This window comes from Chlorocebus sabaeus, chromosome 1 (genome assembly GCF_047675955.1).
Source record: "Chlorocebus sabaeus isolate Y175 chromosome 1, mChlSab1.0.hap1, whole genome shotgun sequence".
NCBI classification, from domain to species: domain Eukaryota; kingdom Metazoa; phylum Chordata; class Mammalia; order Primates; family Cercopithecidae; genus Chlorocebus; species Chlorocebus sabaeus.
Window position 1 is genome coordinate 18,342,435 of NC_132904.1, and position 27,514 is coordinate 18,369,948.

Consider the following 27,514-nt stretch of genomic DNA (forward strand, 5'->3'; position numbering starts at 1 on the left):
ACCTCAGCCTCCCAAAGTGTTGGGATTACAGGCATGAGCCACCGTGTCTGGCCAATTCTGACACTCTCTATCTGGAGGTAGTGTCAGATGCCACAGGTTGAGGGTTTAGTCCCACAAGACTGCCCCCCACTCAGATGCCAATCTCAAGCCCCAGGTTTTTTTTTTTTTTAACCTGTGCTTCTGTAGACTGACTATATAAATGGGCATTCCTACAATCCCCCAACCCCCGCCTTGGGTTTGATTAATTTGCTAGAGCTGTTCACAGAACTCAGGAAAACACGTTTTCCAGCCAGTTTATTATAAAGGATATTGTAAAGGATACAAAGAGCTATATAGGGTGAGGTATAGGGGAAGAGGCATGGAGCTTCCATGCCCTCTCTGGGCACACTATGCTCCAGGGACCGCAATGTTTTCAGCTCTCAGCTGCTCCAGCAGCAAAGTTTTAATTGCAATAAATTTGAGTACCTTAATATTATGAACACTGTTTAGGTTTTTGGTAAGCAATTAAAAATAATAAACATCTTTAACAATGCCTTAGGATAAGTGTTAAAAATGTTGACAGGAATGAATATGTTAAGGTAAAGCCAGGCTCTCTTATGCTTCTTAATGGGGTCTTATTCATTCATTGAACAGATATTGAGATTGATGCTTAATGTCTGTTACACATTGTTCTAGATTCAGGGAATACACTGGTGAACCAGAAAAAGACAAAGGCCCTGACCTAAGGGAGTTTGACAGTTTTATCTCTCAAACAATTTACTGTAGCAAATTATAGTTTCTGTAATCCCTCTGGGCTTAGCTCTGGTCCTTGAATAAAATACATGCCCAAATAATTTTACGAGCAGTAGCTAACATGTATTGAATGCCTACTGGGTTCCACATTTTATTTTATTTTATTTATTTATTTTTTGAGACAGGGTCTCGCTCTGTCACCCAGGCTGGAGTGTAGTGGTGTAAGCATGGCTCACTGTAGCCTCAACCTGGGCTCAATCGATCCTCCCACCTCAGCCTCCCGAGTAGCTGGGACTACAGGCACATGCCACTACATCCAGCTAATTTTTGTATTTTTTGTAGAGACAGGGTTTTGCCATGTTACCCAGGCTGGTCTCAAACTCTTAGGCTTAAGCAATCTGCCCTCCTCACCCTCCCAAAGTGCTGGGATTACAAGCATGAGCTACCATGCCCAGCTATATTTTATCTTTTTTTATCCTCACAATGTTTTACAGATGAGGAAACTGAGTCTTTAAAAGGCTGTGCAACTTGCTCAAAATCATAGAACTAAGTGATGAAACCTGAATTTGAACCCAGGTTAGTCTATCTCTAGGGCCTTTGCTCTTAACCTATGGTTGTACTATGTGGAGTAGGGATCTGTAGGAGAATGCAAGAGCAATTTCTGGGTAGAATTCCCCCAGCCCCTTTAAAAAAGTACTTCTACCAGAGATGCAATGAAATATGAATGACCAGCATGATAGTTTTTAGAGGGAAGATGGGGCAATGCAGAATAGCATTTACCATATGGGAGATGGACAACAGTGACAGTGGTGGCAGGAGGTAGCTAAAGGGATGCATAAAAATTGAGTTCTTAATCTAATTAGGATTGATGGATTCTTGGTAGTTAATGTTGGAGAGTTTTAAGGTTTTTAAATGATTTTCCTATTCTTGCCTCTGGAGTTTAGAATGCATTACTTAGGTCGTTTCTATCAGGGCAGTTACTCTACCTACTTGATGTATGTAACTCCAACACATTATGCTTATTCTTTTCTGTCTTTGCATTCTGTTCTGGAACTTCCCACTTTACTCTACCCCTACCCCCAGCCTATATTACTGGCACTCTCAGGCCTCAACTTAAATGTCATTTCCTTAAAGAGATACTTTTCTGAGCTCTTAATTAGAGGAGCCCTCTTGGTCACTTTTACTTCACTTTTCCTTATTTACTTCATGGCATATGTTGTTATGTAATTGTTTATTGTTTGTCTATATATTGTTAGATTTTCTCGTAGAAATGAAAGCACAGCATAGATTTTTTTTTTTTTCCTGCGAGGTTACCTCAGTGGCTCAACAATGCCTGCAACAAACTAGGTGGTCAAAAATATTTGTTGAACAAAATTGGCCAAAACTGACATCATCTTCTTTGTACGACAAAGTGGCCAAAACAGTATCTGACTAACCAGTTGGCTGTGTTTCTGTGTCTTTATTTTATTTTTTTATTTTTATTTTTATATTCTAAAAAAAAAAATACTGTGGCAAGGGTGGCTCAGCTATTTTTTTTTTTTTTTTTTTGAGATGGGGTTTCACTCTGTCTCCCAGGCTGGAGTGTGGTGGCCCCATCTCTGCTTACTGCAGCCTTCGCCCCCCAGGCTCAAGGGATCCTCTCACCTCAGCCTCTAGTGACTGGGACTACAGGCGAGTGCCATCACGCCCAGCTAATTTTTTTTTTTTTTTTTTTGGTAGAGGCAAGGTATCACTGTGTTGCCCAGGATGGTCTTGAACTCTTGGACTAAAGTGATCTGCCTGCCTCCGCCTCCCAAAGTGCTAAAGTGCTGGGATTACAGGCATGAGCCACCGTGTCCGGCCCTCAATTTTTTCTTTTTGTGGAGACATAGTCTCAGTATGTTGCCTAAGCTGGTCTTGAACTCCTGGCCTCAAACAATCCTCTCGCTCCAGCCTCCCAAAGTGCTGGGATTACTGGTGTGGGCCGCTGCACCAGGTTTGTTCCTGTGTCTTTGGGTGTAAGCAGTATCTCAACAGTCTCAATTAGTCTCAAAATTAACTTTATTTTAGACTAGTTCAGAAAGGCTTCAACTAAGAAAGCTAGAAAAATTATAGATCTGAATTAAAAAAAAATTTAATCTGTTTTGAGAGGTACTAGTCAAATACATTTTAAGATGTCCTTTTACTGGAATTTATCTGATGTTTTTCTCATTAGACTGGAGTTATGGGTTTTAGGAAGGAAGACCACAGAGTTAAAGTGCCATTTCATCACATCATATCAAGGGTACATGCTATCAACATGATTTATGACTGTTAGTATTGACCTTGACTGTTCATATTGACCTGAAATAGTGTTTGTGAGGTTTCTACAGTGTGAATTTACTTTTTTTTCCTCCTTTTCTATACTGTATTCTTTGAAGGGAAGTCACTGTTTGTAGCCCACACTTAAGGAATGGGGAGTTCCTTGATCTTAGGGTGGAGTACCTACCTAATTTATTTGAAATTCTTTTTTTTTTTTTGAGATGGAGTCTCACTCTGTCGCCCAGGCTGGAGTGCAGTGGCGTGATCTCTGCTCACTGCAAGCTCCGCCTCCCAGGTTCACACCATTCTCCTGCCTCAGCCTCCCGAGTAACTGGGACTACAGGCGCCTGCCACCACACCTGGCTAATTTTTTTTTCATATTTTTAGTAGAGACGGGGTTTCACTGTGTTAGCCAGGATGGTCTCCATCTCCTGACCTCGTGATCCGCCAACCTCGGCCTCCCAAAGTGCTGGCATTACAGGCTTGAGCCACCTCGCCCGGCCAACATGTATGACATTTAATCTTTACAACAATGATTAGTTGAGTCATGTTAGGCAAGTTACCCTCTTTGCCTCAATTGCCTTATTATTAAATAGGGATAATAATATCAACTTAAGGGTTTTAAGGATTAAATGAGTAAATACATGTGAAGTGCTTAGGATAGTGCCTGGCACATAATATAAGCTCAAGAAGTGTGTCTTAAATAGGGAGCAACGTGAAGATAGTATTGTTATGATGATTGATAAAACTGAGGATCAGCTGGTTTGTGGCAGAGCAAGGTTTACAACTCAATCTGTCTACCTCCAGAGCTCAACATGACTCCAGGTTTACACTAAATTTAATCTAGAGTAGAGCTTTCTGCAGTAAGATTTCCTTCAAGCAACTGTTCTACTGCCATGGCTTTGCCAAAGTGAAAGATTCTAAAAATGAAATTACCCTCTTTAGTGGATCTTATAATAAAAAAGTAACTAGGAAAACAGTGGCAAAAATCTTGGAAAATTTCAAAATAATATTACTGAGTGATTTCTTTTCACTTTGAAAAGGGTTTACTTCGGAATTTTATTAAATATATCTTGTTTTCTCAACACATTTGAAATACACATTCTACAAAATTTTCTTTTTTTTTTTTTTTTGAGACGGAGTCTCGCTCTGTCGCCCAGGCTGGAGTACAGTGGCCACATCTCAGCTCACTGCAAGCTCCGCCTCCCGGGTTTACACCATTCTCCTGCCTCAGCCTCCCGAGTAGCTGGGACTACAGGCGCCCGCCACCACGCCCGGCTAGTGTTTTGTATTTTTTAGTAGAGACGGGGTTTCATCGAATTAGCCAGGATGGTCTTGATCTCCTAACCTTGTGATCCGCCCATCTCGGCCTCCCAAAGTGCTGGGATTACAGGCGTGAGCCACCACGCCCGGCCTACAAAATTTTCTTTATAAGACCAGGCGTGGTGGCTCACGCCTGTAATCCCAGCACTTTGGGAGGCTGAGGCAGGCAGTTCACTTGAGTCCAGGAGTTCAAAACCAGCCTGGGCAAGATGGTGAGACCCCATCTCTACAAAAAGTAAGAAAGTTAGGCCGGGCGCGGTGGCTCAAGCCTGTAATCCCAGCACTTTGGGAGGCCGAGACGGGCGGATCACGAGGTCAGGAGCTCGAGACCATCCTGGCTAACACTGTGAAACCCTATCTCTACTAAGAAATACAAAAAACTAGCCGGGTGAGGTGGCGGGTGCCTGTAGTCCCAGCTACTCGGGAGGCTGAGGCAGGAGAATGGCGTAAACCCGGGAGGCGGAGCTTGCAGTGAGCTGAGATCCGGCCACTGCACTCCAGCCTGGGCGACAGAGCGAGACTCCGCCTCAAAAAAAAAAAAAAAAAAAAAAAGAAAGTTAGCTGGGCATGATGGCACATACCTGTGGTCCCAGCCATGTGAGGTGCTGAGGCAGAAGGATTGCCAGAGCCCAGGAAGTCGAGGCTGCAGTGAGCCGTGTTCGTGCTACTGCATGCTAGCCTCAGTAACAAAGCAAGACCCTGTCTCAAAAAAAAAAAGATACAATTATTGTATATTTAAGACTTCTGGCTGGGTGGTTCATGCCTGTAATATCAACTCTTTGGGAGGCTGAGGCAGGAGGATTGCTTGAGCCTGGGACTTCGAGACCAGCCTGGGCCACATAGTGAGAACCTGTCTCTACAAAAAAATTTAAAAATTAGACAGATGTGGTGGTACATGCCCCAGTAGTCCTAGCTACTCAGGAGGCTGAGACAGGAGGCTCACTTGAGGCTGGGAGGTTGAGACTAGAGTGAGCAGTGATTGCACCACCATACTCCAGCCTAGGCAATGGAGCAATACCCTGTCTCAAAAAACAAAAAGACTTCTGTGACTTGATGAAATGGTGCCATTTTAGAAATTTTACACTAGAGTACAAAGCACTATGCTCAATGCTGGGATAATGAATAAGACTGAGTTCCTTCTTTCAAAGGAGATATGCACACAAGAAAAATGTTAAGAGTGAAAGTGAAGTGTAGCCTATGGGATGAATATAGGCAGATGATCCAGCTTCAAGGCTCTAAGTGGGAATTTTAAAGTTTTAAAGCTTTTAAAAACATTATTTATCATCTAAGTGGGAGTTAAATAAAGAAAAAGTAAATGAAAATAATTTAATAATATAAAAAATATAAAATTATTATAAAAGATGCTGAAGCTCATTATTAAAAATCAGAAGGCATGGATGGGTATTAAAGTTAAAAGTAAAAGTTTTTTCAAAACATTTCTTTGCTTAACCCTTAGACACACTCTCAGAAGTAGCCATGGTTAACAATTTTCTACAGATCCTTCCAGAAAATGTTTATGTGCATTCAAACATGTACAATGTTGTCCTAGTTTTCTATGGCTGCTGTAACAAATGACCACAAACTTGGTGGCTTAAAACAACAGGATTTGTTCTCTCAAAGTATGGAGGCCAGAAATCCAAAATGAGTCTTATGGACCTACATCAAGGTGTCAGTCAGCGGGACCACACTCCCTCCAGAGGCCCTAGGAAAGAATTGGTTCCTTACCTCTTCCAGCTTCTGGTGGCTGCTGGCACTCCTAGGCCTGTGGCCATCTTACTCTGCTCTGTTCTAATCTTTCTCTGATCCCTCTTCATATCACTTTCTCCGATCCCTCTTCATATCACTTTCTCCATTGTGTCAGATCTCCTTCTGTCTTGCCCATAATGATATATGTGATTGCCTTTATGACCCACCCAGATAATCCAGGGTAATCCCCCCATCTCAAGATCCTTAATTTAATCACATCTGCAAAGACCCTTTTTCCAAATAAAGTAACATTTACAAGTTCCAGGGATTACAACTTGATCTCTTTGGGGGGTCATTATTAGCTTACACAAATGCATATGTAAATGTGTATGTGAGACATATATATATACACACACACACACACATATATATACACACACACATGCAAAAAAGGAATTAGACTTCATATACTGTCTTGCAAATTTCTTCTTAAAACTTAATGGATTTCTTCCACATTGGCACATTTGACCCTTGAGCAATGCCAAGGTTAGGGATCCCCCTGTGCAGTGGGAACTTCACATATAACTTTAGATTCCCCCAAAACTTTACTAATAGCCTACTGTTGACCAAAAGCCTTATTGATAACATAAACAGTTGTTTAACACATATTTTGTATGTTATATGTATTACATATTGTATTTTTACAGTAAAGTAAGCTAGAGAAAAGAAGATGTTAAGAAAATCAGAAGGAAGAAAAAATATTTTTTCTCACTTCATTGTTCAGGGTGGAGTGCTGTGGTGCCCTCTTGACTCACTCTTCCTGGGCTCAGGCAGTCCTTCCACCTTAGCCTCCCGAGTAGCTGGGACTAACAGGCGTGCGCCACCATGCCCAGATAATTTTTTATTTTTATTTTTAGAGACAGGGTTTCACTTTATTGCCCAGTAAATAGAAAATATATTTACTATTCATTAAATGGAAGTGGATCATCATAAAGGTCTTCATCCTTGTCATCATCCTCATGTTGAATAGGCTGAGGAAGAGGAGGGGTTGGTCCTGCTGAATTAGGGGTGACGGGCAGAAAAAAATTCACATGCGAGTCAACCTGTGCGGTTCAAATCCATGTTATTAAAGGGTCAACTGTATTTATATAGTTACTTCTGTCTTCCATATCATCTTTTGTTTTCTTTAAATATTTGCAAAGCAATTTTTGTATAGATGAATGTCTCATTTTTTATGTATGGTATAAAAACAATAGTGTAAAATTTACCATCTTAACCATTTTTAAGTGTACAGTTCAATAGTGTTAAGTATATTCAGGTTGTTATGAAACAGATCTCCAGAACTTTCTCATCTTGCTAATGTGAAACTCTGTATCTAAATATTTCTCCTATCCCCCTACTGAGGCACACCCCCACCCTATCTTTGGTTACTACCATTCTACTTTCTGGTTCTATGAATTTATGAATTTGCATACCTCATAAAAGTGGGATCATACAGTATTTGGCTTTTTTTGTGACTGTTAATAGATTTTTTTTCTCTAATTTTTAAAATGTTTAATTCACTCATAAGCACAGCACAGGGTATTATCCATTTGTGTGTGCATGTACACATACACTCATTGTATTATGTTTATTGCGGTTAACTGAAGTCCTGTGTCACTAGAATGCTACCTAACAGAAAATGTTGGTCATACCTCTTGTGGTAAATATTTGTTGGGTACTTATTTTGTATCACACATTGGGAGAAAAAGATAATTAAGATACATTCCAGCCCTTGCCCTTGAGGCACTCACAATCTGATGAGAAAGGCTGATCTGCAAACCATTACTCTCAGAATAGCGTTAAGCTTGATGGGAATATAATGAAGGAAGATCTTAATTACCTAATTCAGAGGTATTCTTTACAGTTAAATGCATTTTAGAATGAGATTGTCTTGGCAGTTCAAAAATCAGACTATTTTAATCTGAATCAGTTTTTTACTTGGCAACTTTATTTATTTATCTGCCCCGCCCCCACCCAAGTAAGGAAATGGTACTTGGCAACTTTAACTTAGGGTTCTCTAAAACCTTCAGAATAAGAGTCACCTGAGTCTGTTCTCTGGTGGAGCAATCTTCATTACTGTTCTTTGGATTCTTAAATTTCTGCTTTACTCCTGTTGGGGATAGGAGAAATTGGGTTTCTTACAAATGATCTTTAAGCTTACTACATTGATTCCTGTACTGATCTGATGATGGCCTAAGGCTTTAAGGAGGTGTGTTGATTCATCTAAATTAGGTAGAGTAATACGGACTTAAAAAGCGCATATCTTTCCTGTTGGTATGATGGGAGACACAAAATGCAGTCAAACCTTGTAAACTAGGATTCAGGACAAACTCTTCCTCCAAAAAGAAAAAATTAGTTGCTAACCTTTGGAGATCTCAGAGACTAGGACTTAACTCCTTGAAATATTAATGCTGTTTCTACTACAATTTTCTTAAGAACTCCTCATATTAAATTAGGTGACTGCACATTACAGTTGTATTGGCATGCAAGATTACTTACATAGACTCGTACATTTATTTACATTGACTTTTAGGGCAATTTTTGAAAGATCATATTTACACACAAGAAGGGGAAGGTTATTTTTCTTTTTTTTCTTTTGTAGAGGTAAGGTTTCACTCGGTTGTTCAGGGTGGAGTGTTGTGGTGCAGTCTGGCTCACTGCAGCCTAGTCCTGGGCTCGGGATCCTCCCACCTCAGCCTCCGCAGTAGCTGGGACTACAGGCTTGTACCACCATGCCCAGCTAATTTTTTATTTGTAGAGAGGGGTCTCACTTTGTTGTCCAGGCTGGTATTTTTCTATTTTACCTTCTGTTACCTTCCTGCTCATCTTGTATCATTGTCCAGGATTCCTCCTCCAGTTTTGTAAGGAAGGAATTCCGTGAAAAGGTGAGGTGAAGCATTCTAGGTTCTTTTCCGGGCCTTTGAGTTGCAATTTGAAGAACTGCTCGAGTCCAAAGGAGTTTAATGAAGTAAGCAGCTTACATATAATGAGGGGCTATGTATTTACCTTGATGCTTTGGCTGTTAGCTGCAGTAATTTTTTTCACCCTTGGAGGAGGGATTAGGATTGTGATAGTGGGAACTGGTCATCTCCTTTGTTTCTGGAATATTATGTGTAATACCACCAAAAAAAAGAGGTCCACCGAACCGCAGTAGTCTTCCTAGTTGGTCCATCATTTGCCTCTTGCCTTGGAAAGCCTATGACCTGGAAGCATCGCCTGAGCCCTGCAAACCTCTGGGCGAAGATACACTGCGGCCCCTTTAAGCTTTCGGTGTGTGCGAAGAGAGGAACTGAGGGTGGGGCGGGCACTCTGGCAGTGGCGCTCTGGGCCCCGCCCTCGGAGGAGGCGTTTCCCAGCGGTCCGCAGCACCAATGCTGCTGCTGCCGCCGCCGCCGCCACAGCCTGCCGGGTATTCCTGCTGATCCTGCTCAGACCTTAGGTCCCCTGACCTCTCCCTGCCCGGGGAGCGTAAGTGTCAAACCACGGGCAAGGGGCAAGCATTCCGAGACCGTGCTGCAAGTCCTGGTGGACAGTACTGGGGACTTTCCTGGCCTATCAGAGGCTAAGACGGCGAAAGAGCATAAACAATGCCGGCTGCAGTGAGCTAAAGCCAGGGCATCTGCTCTACTTCTGGGTGGTGACAGCAGCCGTAGGGTGCTTGTTTGGGTATGCAGTGAGTGAGCAGTGCCCACGACCTGGCTTTGCCCCCGCCTGGTTCTTACTTGGGGTGAGGAGAGGTTTGCTTTTACCAGAGTATAACCCATTTGAGCTGAATGGGTGGAGCTGAATCTCTTGCTCTGGGCCTTCGATCCTTACCCCGGTATTTGAAGACCTTGGTAGCTTTGGGATGAGTAAGCATTAGGTTTTCATCTACCTTGGTACAGTCGAGCAGCAACTCCACGTTGTCCTAATTCACAGCAGGTTTAGCTTTCTGTCTCTCCAGAGGCCTGTATTGGTGGTATCCCATACCCCTTTTGGATATGTTGACAGTGATCATCTCTTAGGAAGAGTCCAGTTAACCTTTTTTCCTCCTGATACGAACAGCACCGTGTGAAAGAGACAGCTCTTTACCCCTCTCTGTCTCTAAAGGAATCTGTGGGACACCACCATCCCAAGATTAGGAAAGCAAACACACCAAAGTTTGAGATAATCTGCTAGAAAACAGTTCAGATTTCTGGCCGCCTGGTAATGCAGAATACTCCAGCAAGAGGATAACACTTGTCCTTGTTAATGGGAAATACCTGGAGACAGTGAGGTTTTTTTAATTTGAGGGAAAGTCTTGTCATTTTTGCCACCTGCTACTCAGAGATGGGATTTTGTCAGATTTTGGTTAAGTAATAAAAATCTTAAGTTTTCTATGACAGTTACATAGTTGTTATGTTTCTTTAATCCAGTTGTCCTTCCTAGACATGGTTTGAGTAGATTTCTGGGCATGTGTATGCACTGCTTTTTTTTTTTTTAAAACAATTTTTTTTTTTTATGAGCCTATCATCACACTCAGTGGTCATTCAAATAGGTTGCTTTTTGATGCGGCAGAAGTTTTTCTCAAACTTCTGTTCACATAATTCTGTGCTTCTGCAATAGCATCTCCTTAGCCAGAAGTGAGAGTCCAGGAATGGTAATCAAATTCAGATCTCTTGTATTATGATAGTGAAGAGCTTTTGTAGGTCAAGAGCTTGCGAATTTGCCATAAAATAGTCGTACTGCCAGTGGTTTTTTTCTAAGTAGAAGAGAAAATAATCTGTACAGTAGCTCTGTAATTACTCTTATAGATTGTCAAAATACAGGAATTTAAACTAAAAAGACACCACATTTGGGCCCATGGGTTGTAGGGAAGAGAGATAGACTGAGAAGTAGGAGACATAGGTTCTAGGCCCAGCTCTAATATTACTCATGACTTAATCTCTCTGTCCCTTACTTTTAATTGGTTGGTTAATGAGAAAATGCACAGATTTTGGGGTCCCTTTTATGATGGGATATAGTGCATATTTAATAGGAAATTTGTTATTTATTTGAACACTAAACTGAAAAATCAGACAATTTGGAATTTATTCTAAGTTCTGCCTTCATGTATAACCTTGAAAACGTTTCTTAACTTCTAGTCTACAAATAAACAATTACACCTAAACCTTTTCAGCGATAACATGGACTATATGGTATTTGAGCTCTTAGGTAGACATTTTTAGATCAGCGGTATATGATTATAATATTTCTGTAAAACATACTTATTTCAGCTGGCCTCCTTGTCTTTGCCTCTGTTTCAGACTGGGATAAAAATCTGAGAGCTCTGAATAATTGAAATTTCTGAATATGTGTCTTTAGTAGGGACTAGATCAGATAAACCACAGCAAGCATTATATATAGTTCAAATTAATCTTATTAATGCTTCTCTTTTTTGGCAATTTTATTTGCTCTTTAGGCATCAAACTCTATTGTGTACCAAAAACTTGGCTTCTTATATCTGTTTATAAAATCCAGATCAGTCTGCTCATCCCTATATGATACTCTAATTTTTTGAGAAACTTCCAAATGGTTTTACACAGCAGCTAGACCATTTGGCATTCAACCTAAAAAAATGCACAGATATAATAATTTTTATTGTATTTTACAGACATCCAGTATTCAGTTGGTGGGGGTGGTGGGGGAAGACTGGTCCTGAGTTTGAAAAGCACATTTTGATGAACATGTGAACTGTTTCCAGCTTTTGACTATACGAACAACATTGCTCTATCACTATATAGGTTTTCTGGTGTAATTTGCATCAGTTTCTAGGCTATACACCTAGGAATAGAGTTGCTGGGTTGTAGGGCATGTGTATCTGATAATGCCATACAGTTTTCCAGACTGTTAAACTATTCTGTCTCCCATCATTGCTGTATTTGAGTTCCTGCAGATTCTCTCGACTCCTTTAAATTACGCTGCTGCTGTTTCATGGCAATCCTAGGGATTTTGAAGAAAAGTCTTAGTGAAAGTTCCACATATCCTAATAAACTTTTACAATTCCATCTTTCTCTGGGATATTTTCTTCTTTGCGATGGGAGGGAAGAAGTGTAAAGGAAGAAGCATAGACTGCATCTTAGTTTAATTTCATTGCTTACCAGTTTTGTTGTTTTCGCAGGTTACTTGATCTTTATGAATCTAGTGTAAAATGAGAATATATTTCTTTCATGTAGTTCATGTTAGTACAAAGTGAATTAGCATGTTTAAAAAGTACTTTGCACAGTGCCTGATTCGGAATAGATAATATCAGAGTATATATTCAGTAAACAAATATTTATTGAGTACGTATTTTGCCAGGTGCGGTGGCTCACGCTTGTAATCCCGGCACTTTGGGAGGCCGAGGCAGGTGGATCACCTGAGGTTGGGAGTTCAAGACCAGCCTGACCCACATGGAGAAACCCCGTCTCTACTAAAAATACAAAATTAGCCGGGGTGGTGGCACATGCCTGTAATCCCAGCTACTCGGGAGGCTGAGGCAGGAGAATCGCTTGAACCCGGAAGGCGGAGGTTGCGGTGAGCCGAGATGCGCCATTGCACTCCAGCCTGGGCAAAAAGAGCGAAACTCTGTCTCAAAAAAAAAAAAAAAGAAAACGTATTTTGTGTCAGGCCAAAACTAGGGATGGAGAATTAAGGGGGACCTCTTCTATGTTATTTTTAATATTGAAAAATTGGCCAGCTTGGCAACATAGTGAGACCCCATCTCTACAAAAAAGTGAAAAATTAGTTGGGCATGGTGACACGCACCTGTAGTCCCAGCTACTGGGGAGACTAAAGCGAAAGAATCACTTGAACCTGGAGGCGGAGGTTGGGAGGATCACTTGAGCCCAGGACGTTAAGGTTGCAGTGAGCTGTGATCACACACTGCACTCCAGCCTGGGTGACAGAGTGAGACCCTGTCTCAAAAATGAAAAAGAAAAATTGGAAACAAATGTCCAATGGTAGGGTTGGTAATTATGGTACGTTCATAAAATGGAATACTATGTAGACTTTAAACATCGTAGTCTCAAATCTGGGAAAATGTTTGTGATCATATAAGAAAAATGTTATAAGAGGATTATGCCTATATTTTTCATATAATTTATATACTACATGTGTATTGAAAAAAACTGGAAGGAATCAAGTGGATACATAATTTAGTGTTCATCATGGTTATTAGGTGGTGGTGAAATTGTGTTTTAATACTTATGTTTTTTCTGTAGTTACTAAATTTTCTGCAGTTAACACACATTACTTTTATAATAAGAAAAAGGTGTTGTCTAGATAGATAGCATAGGGGTGGTTGTGGTGGCTCACCATCAGTGGGATCACTTGAGCCCAGGAGTTCGAGACCAGTCTGGGCAATATAACGAGACCTTGTCTCTACAACAAATTTCAAAATTAGCTGAGCATAGTGGTGCATACCTGCAGTCCCAGCAACTCCGAGCTACTCGGGAGGCAGAGGTGTAAGGATCGCTTGAGCCCAGGAGGTGGAGGTTGCAGTGAGCTAAGATCGTGTTCCCTCCACTCCAGCCTGGACAACAGAGTGAGATGCTGTCTCAAAAAAAAGAAGATAGGTAGCATAAAGTTATTAAAAGGATGTTGACTGTAAGCCTCACTAAAAAAAAAAAAAAAATGGTTTACATAAAGAATATGTATAAAGGTTCATTCAGGGATTTAATTTTGTAGTCGTTTATGTAAACATTGACTAGTCATGTTTGCCAGAATGAGGGAGCTTGGCAGCATCAACACTTTTACATATTATTTTCTTTGTTTTCTTTTATTTACTTGTTTGTTTATTTTGTTGAGATGGAGTCTGTCACCCAGGCTGAAGTGCAGTGGTGCGATCTCAGCTCACTGCAAGCTCCATCTCCTGGGTTCAAGCCATTCTCCTGCCTCAGCCTCCCAAGTATCTGGGACTACAGGCACCCACCACCACACCCGACTAATTTTTTGTTTTTTTAGTAGAGATGGGGTTTCACTGTGTTAGCCAGGATGGTCTCGATCCTGACCTTGTGATCTGCCCGCCTTGGCCTCCCAAAGTGGTTGGGATTACAGGTGTGAGCCACTGCACCTGGCCCCCATATTGATTATTTTCTATAAGTAATTCTAGGTGAAAGTATGACTTTTTCCAAAACTTTTTTCTTGGCCTTTTAAAAGGCCAGATAGCTCAGCAATTCAGTTTTATTCTAGCTTTGTTTTATATCTAAGAAGTTCTCATTTGTGAAAATATATAAGCATCATTTTTTAAAAAACAAATTTTTGGTTTTTTTGAGACAGGGTCTTGCTCTGTTGCCCATGCTGGAGTGTAGTGGCATGATCACAGCTCACTGCAACTTCTGTCTCTTGGGCTCAAGCAGTCTTCCCACCTCAGCTTCCTGAGTAGCTGGGACTACAGTCACACACCACTACACCTGGCTGATTTTTGTATTTTTAGCATAGACAGGATTTCACCATGTTGCCCAGACTTGAATATATTTATATTTATATTTTTTGAGTGACTTTATTTATTTTTTTTGAGATGGAGTCTCACTCTTTGCCCAGGCTAGAATGCAGTGGGATGATTTTGGTTCAGTGCAACCTCTGCCTACCAGGTTCAAGTGATTCTTCTGTCTCAGCCTCCCGAGTAGCTGGGACTGCAGGTGTGCACCACCACACCCAGCTAATTTTTGTATTTTCAGTAGAGATGGGGTTTCACCATGTTGACCAGACTGGTCTTGAACTCCTGACCTCAGGTGATATGCCCGCCTCGGCCTCCCAAAGTGCTGGGATTGCAGGCGTGAGCCACCACCGTGCCCTGTCTTTTGAGTGACTTTAAAAAAAAAAAAAAGTTAATATTAATTGAATTAAGTGGGGATCTGACCAAAGAATGGGATTTTTACTCTTGTTATTGCATGAATGATAAAATAATAATCTCAGAAAAGTTATTTTTGTCTTAAGAGACTGCCTGATTGCTAAGTAGGTTTCTACCTTTATCTGACCAGGAAATACTCTTAATTCTAAGGAAAACCTGGAAGCACAATGGGAGATGACAGTGAGTGGTTGAAACTGCCAGTTGATCAGAAATGTGAACACAAGGTAAGACTCTTCTGGAATTCGATTTCAGTGTCATTGGCTTGTTTTGTCAGCAGTTATACTATCATCTTACTTAGAAGCATGTGAAAACATTGGCAGTTTCAAAAATACTGAAGCCTTGTTAGGTATGTTATTTTTTCTCATTGAAAATAGGTTTCTCTAGCTCAACTAAAAATTTTTTTGAGTCTCTGGAAAGAATTCCAAGAAAAGATACTAGTGAAGTGAAAAGTAAGTGGTATCTATAAAAAGTTAGTAACTGGCTAGTTTTTTCATCTCCTTCTATATACAGTACAATATACTTCTGATACTTAAGTACTTACTAACATTTTATTATATAGAGACTCTTCTTTGGAGATGTGTTCTGAATTTGGCCTTAGAAATCCAACATTTTTTGGTTCTCTAATGTATATAATCTGCATTCCAGTATTTACCCTCAGAATCTACCAATCTTTATTTTCTAGTTTAAGCTAATAAGAGACAATTTATCACATCATGTCATTATTTGGTGGGCATCCTTTCAGATTATCTTATTTTTTCCCCAACTATACCTCTAGTTTCTTTTATTTTTAATCATTTTAAAAACTACAAACATCTACCATCTGGTAGATTTTAGAATTTCATTTCTTCTTGTAAATGTAGTCTACTCAAAGTCCTCAGGTTAACCACTTTATGTTCTTGACAGTTCTTTTAAAGTTTGTTTTGAATTTGAGTATTCAAGATTTATGGTTGTTGATTACTAAAAATACTGAATAAAATATACTAACTTACACAGTTGTATACATACAGTTCTACGTATGTAGAGTAGAAATTTGGAGCCATGGTCCCTATATCCTCCACAGAACCATTCCTTCATCCTATATAATAAATTAGCCAAGGCTGAATACCGTATCAAAAATCAACATGTAGTTCTTCAAATAAGACCAGATTAACAGTGAGCTAGTTGGTTTTTATTCTAATTCGCATAGAAATTGTTGGTATGTAGTACATTAAATTGCAACAAAAATTTTGGGGCGAATTTTGGAACTTATTTAGACTCGTAACTATTTATAATGCTTTTTTTTTGGTAGATAATGTATTTTCTCACTGAAAGGGGCAGACAAAATAGATAAATCTTAAAGGTTTTCCAATTTTTGAGTGGTTAATATGTGCTAAGAGTTTTTCAATCTCGTGTGATTTGGTGCTTTTTTTTTTTCATTTTTTGAGCATTTATTATGTGTTTTTGAAACTTAAAGAATAGAGATGTTAAATCTGGTTTAGGGAACACTCATTCTACTTTATAGAATGAGATGTTGCCCAATTAAAAAAAATAAATAAATTTGGTTTAAATTGATTAGTAAATGTACAACTATGATATTAATTTATGTTATACTTCACTCTAATGTTGCAGAATAGGTAATGCCTTCTTCCTAATGAACTCTTCTTATAGTGGGTTAGGCAGCATTCCTTCCTTAGAAGGAACAGTTTTTTCTGTGAGCATAGCACCTGCCCCAAATTACATTTTCATTTAAACAAATAACATGTAAATTATTTCTGTTTTTCAATCATATGTTGATCCTTCTGTCTCTTTGATCTAATAGTGTAGAGGACAAACATCTAATTCTTCACTAATGCCTAACACAGTAAATGCAAATTTGATCATCCCACAAACTAACTTCTCATTTGACTGCCCCCAAATCATTTCATTGCTTTCCCATTGATCTTAGAATAATGAGTGGAATCTTTCCTTTGGCCTTCATAGTCCTGCATGGTCTGGCCTTTTCCAGTCCTCTCCAGCTTATTTTGTACCATGCTCCCCTTCTCTTTCTTTATAGGAGTGGGAAATACCATATTCCCTGCTGCCATAGGGCCCTGGAGTATACTGTTCCTTCTGGAATGTTCTTTCTCCCCCTTTGCCACTCTTTCCTGATTAGTTCCTATTTGTCTTTCAGGGCTCAGCTCAATTACCGTTTCTCAGGAAAATTTTTTTTAACACTGAGGCAAAGCCTTTTATAGTGTATACTTTCATAGCACCAAGTTGCTTCTCCTTTGTAGTACTTAATGTTTTGTTAATTTTAAACTTATTTGTATGATAGCTTAATGTCCCCTCCTGCTGGAGTGTAAGCTCCACAAGGGCCAGAGCTGAATTGATTTTTGTTTATTAAACATCTGTTTAATAAATTAATGAAAAAAGAATACCTCAGTAAAAATGTCTGAAATCTACTGGCTGAAATTAATATACAGTGTAATATAAAGCTGCCTAATGATTATACAAAAATAGAACCAAAAAACAGCATATAGTTTGGAGGTGGGGGCAGTTTCATCAGGGTGATTTCTCATGTTTGAGTTGTCACATCTTTAATACAATATTATAAAGAAGTAATAACTAATACTTAGATACAATGTGAGATTCATTTATAATGGCCTATTATGAATGGCAGAGTATCATAAACACTAAACACTTGTAATAAGTTTATTAGCTAATCTTTTTTGAAAACTGCCAATTTCTTAAACTCTTTTTTTGTTTCCAGTCATGGGGTCCTTTGTTCACATTACCTGACATGGGGTATTCATTTTTACTCTCACACCCTCCCCCTCAAATTAACAGTAGATGATAATATCATTAAATTGTGTTTCGTTTCAAAATACTACTTTTCTTTTAGCTGTGGAAAGCAAGGTTAAGTGGGTATGAAGAGGCCCTGAAGATCTTCCAGAAAATAAAGGATGAAAAGAGCCCAGAATGGTCCAAATTTTTAGGATTGATCAAAAAATTTGTCACAGATTCCAATGCAGTGGTTCAATTGAAAGGATTAGAAGCTGCACTTGTTTATGTTGAAAATGCCCATGTAGCAGGAAAGTAAGTACTTTCTTTCCAACTTTACTGATAAAAACCCCTGTTTGGTGTTACATAAGTTATGTATGTTTATAGATCATTGTCCTTAGTTATTAGCAGTTTTAGAATAGATGAATTTTCTTACTTTCATAGTTTCTTTTTTTTTTTTTTTTTTTTTTTTTGAGACTGAGTCTCGTTCTGTCACCCAGGCTGGAGTGCAGTGGCCAGATCTCAGCTCACTGCAAGCTCCGCCTCCCGGGTTTATGCCATTCTCCTGCCTCAGCCTCCCGAGTAGCTGGGACTACAGGTGCCCGCCACCGCACCCGGCTAGTTTTTTGTATTTTTTAGTAGAGACGGGGTTTCACCATGTTAGCCAGGATGGTCTCGATCTCCTGACCTCGTGATCCGCCCGTGTCGGCCTCCCAAAGTGCTGGGATTACAGGCTTGAGCCACCGCGCATGGCCTCATAGTTTCTTAATACTTGTTTTTCATTCAGTCTTTATTCCCCGAAATCTAAATGGTACATGAGATCTGTAGAGGAATAAATTAGAAATAATATTTTGAGAGTTTACTTTAAGGTTTGATGACCAAGTGGTTTTCCTTTTAAGCTTTTTGTATGGGAATTATTCTAAACTAAAAGGAAGAGTCTTTACTAACTTCAAAAATAAACTGAAAGATTGTCAGTAAAGGAATTATCAGAATTTCACTGAAGAGATTTGGGCATTATAAAAAACTAAATTTTTTACAAGGGTTCTTAGGTGATGTTAGAATCACGTCTTTCTCCCTGTGTTCATTAGGCATTTTTATTTCTTGGGGAAGGTAATGCTTACTAAACAACCTCAGTGACTCCTGGCCTGTTTAACTTGATCTGTGAATGACAGATTTCTAGTCATCCTACTATCCTATACCTCATAGACCTGATTTTCCTAACTCTAGTCTCTGGGTTATTGAAAGGAACCCTCCATACGAAAAAAAAGTTGAAACACTTAACTTAATTGCACAAGAAATATATACTTGACTTACTTCAAAGATTATACCAGTAAAGATCATTATTAATTCGACAATTTGGTTAACTGGCATCACTGGGTTTCCTTTACCATTAGTAAAACTATCACTTTTTAATTTCTCTTCTGATACCAGAAGTTATTTTTTGATAAATACTGCATGTAATCTCAACCCACTCAGTTCTTCTAATTCCCAGTAGTATAGGTTTCATTTCATTTAGAAGAGATTCAAAGCAGTAAAGTTATTGTAAAGTCTTATTAAGGAGTCAAGAGTAGTCTTTTGTTATTAAAGGTACATATCCATTCCCTCTGCGAAGAAATCCTCTTTTCCTAAAAAGTGTTAAAAATGACTTAAAAAAATTTTTGCCCAGATGCAGTGACATGTGCCTATAGTCCTAGCTACTCAGGAGGCCGAGGCAGGAAGATCGCTTGAGCCCAAGAGTTTAAGGTTACAGTGAGCTATAATCCCACCACTGCACTCCAACTGGGTAACAGCACAAGACCCTCTCTCTCTTTTTTTTTTTTTTTTTTTTTTTTGAGACAGAGTTTTGCACTTGTTGCCCAGACTGGAGTGCAATGACGCGATCTTGGCTCACCACAACCTCCACCTCCCGGGTTCAAGCGATTCTCCTGCCTCAGCCTCCTGAGTAGCTGGGATTACAGGCATGCGTCACCACACCCGGGTAATTTTGTATTTTTAGTAGAGATGGGGTTTCACCATTTTGGTCAGGCTGGTCTTGAACTCCCGACCTCAGGTGATCCGCCTGTCTCAGCCTCCCAAAGTGCTGGGATTACAGGCATGAGCTGCTACACCCGACTGAACCTGTCTCTTTAAAAATAAATAAATAAATAAATAAATAAATAAATAAATAAATAAATAAAAATAAAAGCAAGCATTCTGTAACCCTACTTTTGTAAAATATATTTGTATGTCCCTATACACACACACTTAGAGAAAGGTCTGGAAGGAGGGATGTCAAAAAGTTGAAAGAAGTTTTCTCTGGGTGGTAGGATATCAAGGGATCTTTACTTTTTTGTTTGAATGTTCTACATTTATAAACTGTCACTATGTCTGCTATGACATGTCTTAAAATTTTGTGGTTAACATAAGTTTTTAAAATATTCTTGAACATAAATTTAAAAATTAAAGACTCATGTACTGTATTTCTAGCATTTGTAAAAGTATTTGTACACCCCCTTTCCATGACCATTTTCCAATTCTTACTACTAAAGTGGGGTCTTTGTTCTTTATAATATGTTACAGAACCACAGGAGAAGTTGTGTCAGGTGTTGTAAGTAAAGTATTCAACCAACCTAAAGCCAAAGCCAAGGAGCTGGGCATAGAGATCTGTCTTATGTACATAGAGATTGAGAAAGGAGAGGCTGTGCAAGAGGAGCTCTTGAAAGGCTTGGACAATAAGAATCCCAAGATCATAGTGGCCTGTGTAGAGACATTGAGGAAAGCCTTAAGGTAAGACTTTGTTTTAGTTCTGTTAACTAGAGCAGTAGTCCCCAACCTTTTTGGCACCAGGGACCCGTTTCATGGAAGACAGTTTTTCCACGGAAGAATTGTGTGTTGCAGATGGGGGATGGTTTTGAGATGAAACTGTTCCACCTCAAAAGGAGTGTGCACATCCCGCACATGTGCAGTTTGCAGTAGGGTTCACACTCGTATGAGAACCTTAATGCTCTGCTGATCTGGCAGGAGGCAGAGCTCAGGTGGTAATGCTTGCTTGGCAGCTGTTCATCTCCTGCTCTGTGCCTGGTTCCTGACAGGCCACTGTACTGCTCCACAGCCCAGGGGTTAGGGACCCCTGAACTAGAGTATCTCAATTAAGTTTGGATTCCTGGTTTAAACAGAAATGGAAACTGCAGAATTTGACTTAGCATGCCAAAACAAGCAAGAAAAGTGACCTGAGCAAGGAAAGTCATTCCCCAAGTGTGACTAATTTTAGCCTTCAAGTGTGTTTTATAGTTATTTTATCTGAATCCCTTTCTAATGAAGATGAATAGAGATTTCTGACCTGTTATCAGATTAAGAATTGGGCTTTTCAACTGGGGGCAGTGGCTCGTGCCTGTAATCCCAGCACTTTGGAAGGCCGAGTTAGGAGGATCACTTGGGGCCAAGAGCTTAAGACCAGCCTGGGCAAGATGGCAAGACCCTGCCACTATAAAAAAGAAGCTGAGGGCCGGGCGCGGTGGCTCACACCTGTAATCCCAGCACTTTGGGAGGCTGAGGCGGGTGGATCACAAGGTCAGGAGATCGAGACCATCCTGGCTAACATGGTGAAATCCCGTCTCCACTAAAAATACAAAAAATTAGCTGGGTGTGGTGGCCGGCGCCTATAGTCCCAGCTACTTGGGAGGCTGAGGGAGGAGAATGGCAAGAACCCGGGAGGTGGAGCTTGCAGTGAGCCGAGATTGCGCCACTGCACTCCAACCTGGGTGACAGAACGAGACTCCGTCTCTTAAAAAAAAAAAAAAAGAAGCTGAGGTAGGGAGGATTCCTTCAGTCTAGAAGTTCTAGGCTGCACTGAGCTGTGATTGTGCCACTGCAATTCAGCCTGGGTGAGAGAGCAAGACCTTGTCTCTTTAAAAAATAAATATGGCCAGGCTCAGTGGCTCACTCCTATAATCCCAGCACTTTGGGAGACTGAGGCAGGCAGATCACAAGGTCGGGAGTTTGAGACCAGCCTGGCCAACATGGTGAAACCTGTCTCTACTAAAAATACAAAAAAATTAGCTGGGCATGGTGGCGCATGCCTGTAATTCCAGCTACTCGGAAGGCTGCGGCAGGAGAATCGCTTGAACCTGGGAGACAGGTTGCAGTGACCCGAGATCACGCCACTGCACTACAGCTTGGGCGACAGAGCAAGACTCAAAAATATGTAAATAAATACATTTTAAAAATTGGCCTTTTGGTGGAAAAGCACTGCAAAAAAAAAGTACTGGCCTTTTGTTGGAAAACTACTCCTCAGGGTATTTAAGCAGCTCTTTTTCTCTTGTAATCTTAAGTATAGACTTTCGAAGTCTATACTTTGAGATGTTGGCTAAAGATATAGTTTACGGACTAAAGCAAACCTTTATTTAGGTGCCTTTTTAGTAAAGTAGAAGCAAATGCTATATGCCTTTAAAGAGAAGCACAGTGAAAGCAAATAGAAAAGTAACGTTTACTCTTATGTAGTAAGTTCTTTTCAACCCTAGACTTCCTTGCTGTTTGGCCATGAAATTTTTCATGAATAGGATCTCTTTCAGGAACAAGTGGCTGTAATTTGCTGTGGAAATCTGAATTAGACAGATCACTAGTTTGTTCAGATTTGGCAGTTTTTCTAATCTGATATCCTGTCCCCAAGTACTGTCTATATGAGATATTTTAGAAAGCAGCTGTAGTGAAACCCTCACAGAATGAAGATCATCCACCTCACCTCTCGTGATTTTGTGTATGACCTACATCTTGGAGAAAAATGTTTCCTTTGGTGTTTATCTTCTGTGAAAGTATAAAAACTCTTGAATTTTGTTGAATGATCTTTGATTTATAGGTCTTTAATTTTTTTTTTGCTTTGTTCATCATGTACTTTTATAAAATTTGACTTGCTTAGATTCTTACGTGAATGAAGTTTCCTTGTTTCTAGCCGATTATGGTATAGCAAGCAGATGTTTTTCTGAGTAGTAAACAGTATGCTCATTCTATTATCTTAGAAATTTAGTGACTTGTCTTAGTTATCAGAACTATGCTTATATCAATAAAGCTTTTATGTCCTTAGTGATGTCTGAATTTTAAAAATATACTATAATCTTTGGTGTTTTTGTTTTGTTTTGTTTTGTTTTTTGAGACAACGTCTCGCCCCGTCACCCAGACTGGAGTACAGTGGTGCGATCTCAGCTCACTGCACCCTCCGCCCCTGGGTTCAAGCGATTCTTGTGCCTCAAGCCTCCTGAGTAGCTGGGACTACAGGTGAGCACCACCATGCCCAGCTAATTTTTGTATTTTTAATAGAGATGGGGTTTCATCATGTTGTTTAGGCTGGTCTGGAACTCCTGGCATCAAGTGATCCCACCTCAGCCTCCCAAAGTGCTAGGATTACAGATGTGAGCAACCGCACCTGGCCTATAATCTTCTATGTTTAAATTATAAGTTTCTAGTCTGGAGTGTTGTGTACTCTGGTTATTTCATTTTTTAGCTAAATTGGGAAAATAAGGGTAGGATAATAATAAGTTAGGTATATCTCATGTTTTCCTCATAGATGTTGTTATATATCCCATCCCTGTATGGTTCTTTATTTGTCCTAAAGCATTTCAGAATCTATAGTTTAACTAGGTAGCTCTCTGGGACCCTCAAGAACCCTGAGACCAAACTGCTTGATCCTGGGTTCCAGAGCTTGCTAAAGCTTTGTTAGTGAGAGCTTCAGGTGACCAGAAACATTTGTGGTACCTAAAACAGGTTTCTAGTACCCTTTTGTGTTTTCTGTAGTGATACATTTAGTATCAAAATTAGGTTTTATTTTATTAAGGTGTCTATTTTCCATGTGGACTTGCTCCATCTTTTTTTTCCTTACAGAAGTAGGCCTGGATAGAGAATAAAGAGTCAGATGAAACAGTGATAATATATAGGAAGATTTAAGAAATCTCAAATGTTAGGTTCTTCAGGCACCATGTTAAATATCACTGAAACAAAATGGTTTATTGCCACTATAATTTCTAATTTTTTCTTTAATCGGCTGAGCCAAATATAAAGGCATTTTAAAAGAAATCTTAGAGATTATGTAGGTTATTTTCATGATATTTATACTTAAACTATATTGCATAGCCAGGTATCTTATTAAAAATTATTTTTTTATTGCGCCTGTAGTCCCACCTCCTCAGGAGGCAAGAAAATTACTTGAGTCCAGAGGGTGATGCTGCAGTGAGCTATGATTGTGCCACTGTACTCCAGCCTGGGTAACAGAGTAAGAAACTATCTCAATAATAATAATAATAATTATTATTATTATTATTATTAAGGCCAGGAGCAGTGGCTCATGCCTGTATTGTCACAGCACTTTGAGTTGGGAGGCTGAGGCAGACAGATTGCCTGAGCCCAGGAGTTCAAGACCAGCCTGGGCAACAAGGAGAAACCCCGTCTCTGCCAAAAATACAAAAAAAAAATTAGCTGGGCATGGTGGTGCACCTCTATAGTCTCAGCTGCTTGGGGCACTGAGTCTGGAGAACAGCTTGAGCAGGGGAGGTCGAGGCTGTAGTGAGCTGTGATCACACCACTGCATTCCAGCCTGGATGACATAGTGAGATCCTATCTCCAAAAAATTAAAAACAAAAACCAAGAAAAAAGATCGCTGGAGTACACTAGTAGCTATTACTGAATAATTTTTTTTTTTTTTTTTTTTTTTTTTTTTGAGACGGAGTCTTGCTCTGTCGCCCGGGCTGGACTGCAGTGGCCGGATCTCAGCTCACTGCAAGCTCCGCCTCCCGGGTTTACGCCATTCTCCTGCCTCAGCCTCCCGAGTAGCTGGGACTACAGGCGCCCGCCACCTCGCCCGGCTAGTTTTTTGTATTTTTAGTAGAGACGGGGTTTCACCGGGTTAGCCAGGATGGTCTCGATCTCCTGACCTCGTGATCCGCCCGTCTCGGCCTCCCAAAGTGCTGGGATTACAGGCTTGAGCCACCGCGCCCGGCCCTACTGAATAATTTTGTTGCATTTGCTCACATGAGATAAATTTGTGCACATTAGATAACAGAAAAATAATACATTTGGGTCCTACTACTCATACAGAATTTCAGTATTCTTTCATAAATACATCTCTTCTGCTCTAGAATTTGATACTCAGAAATGTTAATAGTGATATTAGATAGCTAAAATTGGCCAGTTGGGAACATGGAAATGTAATCTGTGACAGATATGTAAGGTTAAATACACTTTTTTTCTTTTTTTGAGATGGAGCCTTGCTCTGTTGCCCAGGCTGGAATGCAGTGGCGCTATCTCGGCACACAGCAACCTCTGCCTCCCGATTTCAGGTGATTCTTCCACCTCTGCCTCCCAAGTAACTGGGATTACAGGCGCCCACCATCATGCCTGGCTAATTTTTGTGTTTTTATAGGGACAGGGTTTCCCCATATTGGCCAGGCTGGCCTTGAACTTCTGACCCCAGGTGATCTACCTGCCTCGGCATCCCAAAATGCTGGGATTACAGGTGTGAGCCACTGCGCCCGGCGAAATATGCTTTTTGAAAGAAGTCAAAATGCGACTATTTTCCCCATAAAAAACTGACGCAGTGAAAGATTTAAGATGCCGAGAGTTATAGTGTGATAGCCACAAAGTCAGGAACAAAATACTGCCAGGATTTGTGATCTATCTAGGTAAATGAATCACTTTAATTATAGGAACTATTAAAGGTTTATTAAAAGTAGATTTCATTCATCTAAATATTTATAAACTAGTTTATATTTGTAAGCTTTATATATATTTGAAGTATTAGACTGGGCATGGTGGCTCACAGCTGTAATCCCAGCACTTTAGGAGGCCAAGGTGGGTGGATCACATGAGGTCAGGAGTTCGAGACCAGCCTGGCCAACGTGGTGAAACCCCATCTCTACTAAAAATACAAAAATCAGTTGAGCGTGGTGGCACACGCCTGTAATCCCAGCTACTTGGGAGACTGGGACAGGAGAATCACCTGAACTCGGGAGGCAGAGGTTGCAGTGAGCCGCAATCACGCCATACCACTCTAACCTGGGCAATGAGCAAAATGCCATCTCAAAAAAAAAAAAAAAGGTATTATACATGTTGATCCTTTATAGGTTTTAATTATTCCTAGTCTGCTTACCTAGAAAGTTTTTTTTTAAATGGTAATATTATTTTGGGCCTTACACATTAAATAATATTCTTGGAAGAACAACACCTTAGTAGGTAAGTGGTTATGAGTTCCTTTTGTTGCCTTAAAAAAACTGAACTTATATAATTCTTCTAATATATAGATACGGAACTATGTTTGAATGAAGAAAAGCTGATGCTTTACTTAATCACATTGCATGTTGACAGTGTTTCCCCAATTTTTTACTTGTAGTGAATTTGGTTCCAAAATCATCTTGCTTAAGCCAATTATCAAAGTGTTGCCAAAACTCTTTGAGTCTCGAGAGAAGGCTGTTCGAGATGAAGCCAAACTGATTGCTGTGGAGATTTACAGATGGATTCGAGATGCTCTGAGACCCCCATTACAAAATATAAATTCTGTTCAGGTGAGACAAAAAGTTTTCTGGTTGCTTTTGCGTAAGGTTAATATGAAAATATTTTCTCCTATCGTTGTTGATATTCTGTCCTTAAAAATAATTATTTTTCATTCTTAATTTTGAAGTCAGCTTTTCTGAGCATAACTAACTTTCTCTGCAGTTCTGTTGGGTGGCAGAACTTACTATCTGTGTGAAGTACATTCTTTCTGGCTTTTTATTACAATTGGTTTTGGAGACTCTTCTGATGATGTAAATGTATCTGAATTAATGAACTAATGAGAATGTCTTAAAAAGTGAGACTTACTGTTCTTTCTTAGTGCTTAGACATACGTCTTCCTTATAGTAAATTCAAGTTGGTTTGACTTATGCTGTAAAAGAAATATAATTTAATTATATATTTTCTTCTGCTGGTGCAGTGGTTCACACTTATAATCCCAGCACTTTGGCAGGCCCAGGCAGACAGATCACTTGAGCCCAGGAGTTCGAGACCAGCCTGGGCAACATGGCAAACCCTATTTCTATAAATAATAAAAAAATTAGCCGGGCATGGTGGCACAGCCTGTAGTCCTAGCTACTCATGAAGCTTAGGTGGGAGGATCACCTGAACCTGGGGAGGTGGAGGCTGCAGTGAGCCAAAATTGTCCAGCCTGTGCAACAGAGTTGAGACCCTGTCTCAATGAATGAATGAATCTTTTCTTGTTTGCCCTGGTAGAGCCACATAAATAAGAAATTGGAGGCCAGGCACGGTGGCTCACACCTGTATTCCCAGCATTTTGGGAGGCTGTGGCAGGAGGATCACCTTAGGTCAGGAGTTCAAGACCAACCTGGCCAACATAGTGAAACCTCATCTCTATTAAAAATACAAAAATTAGCCAGATGTGGTAGTGCACCCCTGTAATCCCAGCCACTCAAGTAATCCCAGCCACTCGAGAGGCTGAGGCACGAGAAATGCTTGAACCCAAGAGGTGGAAGTTGCAGTGAGCCAAGATCATGCCACCGCACTTCACCCTGGGTGACAAAGTAAGACTGTGTCTCCAAAAAAAAAAAAAAGAAAGAAAGAAATGGGTCCTGATATGTCAATAAATGTAAGTATTAAGTATGTTAAACTAATGGTGGAGATGCAGATATTGTTTAAAATATTATATGATATTTGCAGTTGAAAGAACTAGAAGAAGAATGGGTCAAACTGCCAACAAGTGCTCCTAGACCTACTCGATTTCTTCGTTCCCAACAAGAGCTAGAAGCTAAATTGGAACAACAACAGTCTGCTGGTGGAGATGCTGAAGGAGGTAAGCCAATTTTAAACACTGGTTTCTGCAAAAATTAACCAGAACTGGCACTGCCACAAGAATCTGTGTTCATTAGG

General features: G+C 40.0%; 1 protein-coding gene across 4 annotated transcripts in view; it reads left to right on the plus strand.

The window, feature by feature from the left end:
• The window catches only part of CKAP5 (cytoskeleton associated protein 5), a 99,424-nt gene that overhangs the window by 4,981 nt on the left and 66,929 nt on the right, over nt 1–27,514 (plus strand). For 2 of the 4 annotated variants that reach the window (XM_007999933.3, XM_037999409.2), the window contains exons 2-6: nt 15,024–15,117; nt 17,754–17,947; nt 20,192–20,398; nt 25,986–26,157; nt 27,305–27,437. In XM_007999933.3, the coding sequence (XP_007998124.2) occupies nt 15,061–15,117; nt 17,754–17,947; nt 20,192–20,398; nt 25,986–26,157; nt 27,305–27,437 (763 nt within the window). In that variant the 5' untranslated portion in view covers nt 15,024–15,060. Of the gene's footprint in view, nt 1–9,440; nt 9,532–15,023; nt 15,118–17,753; nt 17,948–20,191; nt 20,399–25,985; nt 26,158–27,304; nt 27,438–27,514 lie in introns of those variants that run through there. The other 2 variants (XM_037999410.2, XM_037999411.2) reach the window with 2 other exon arrangements.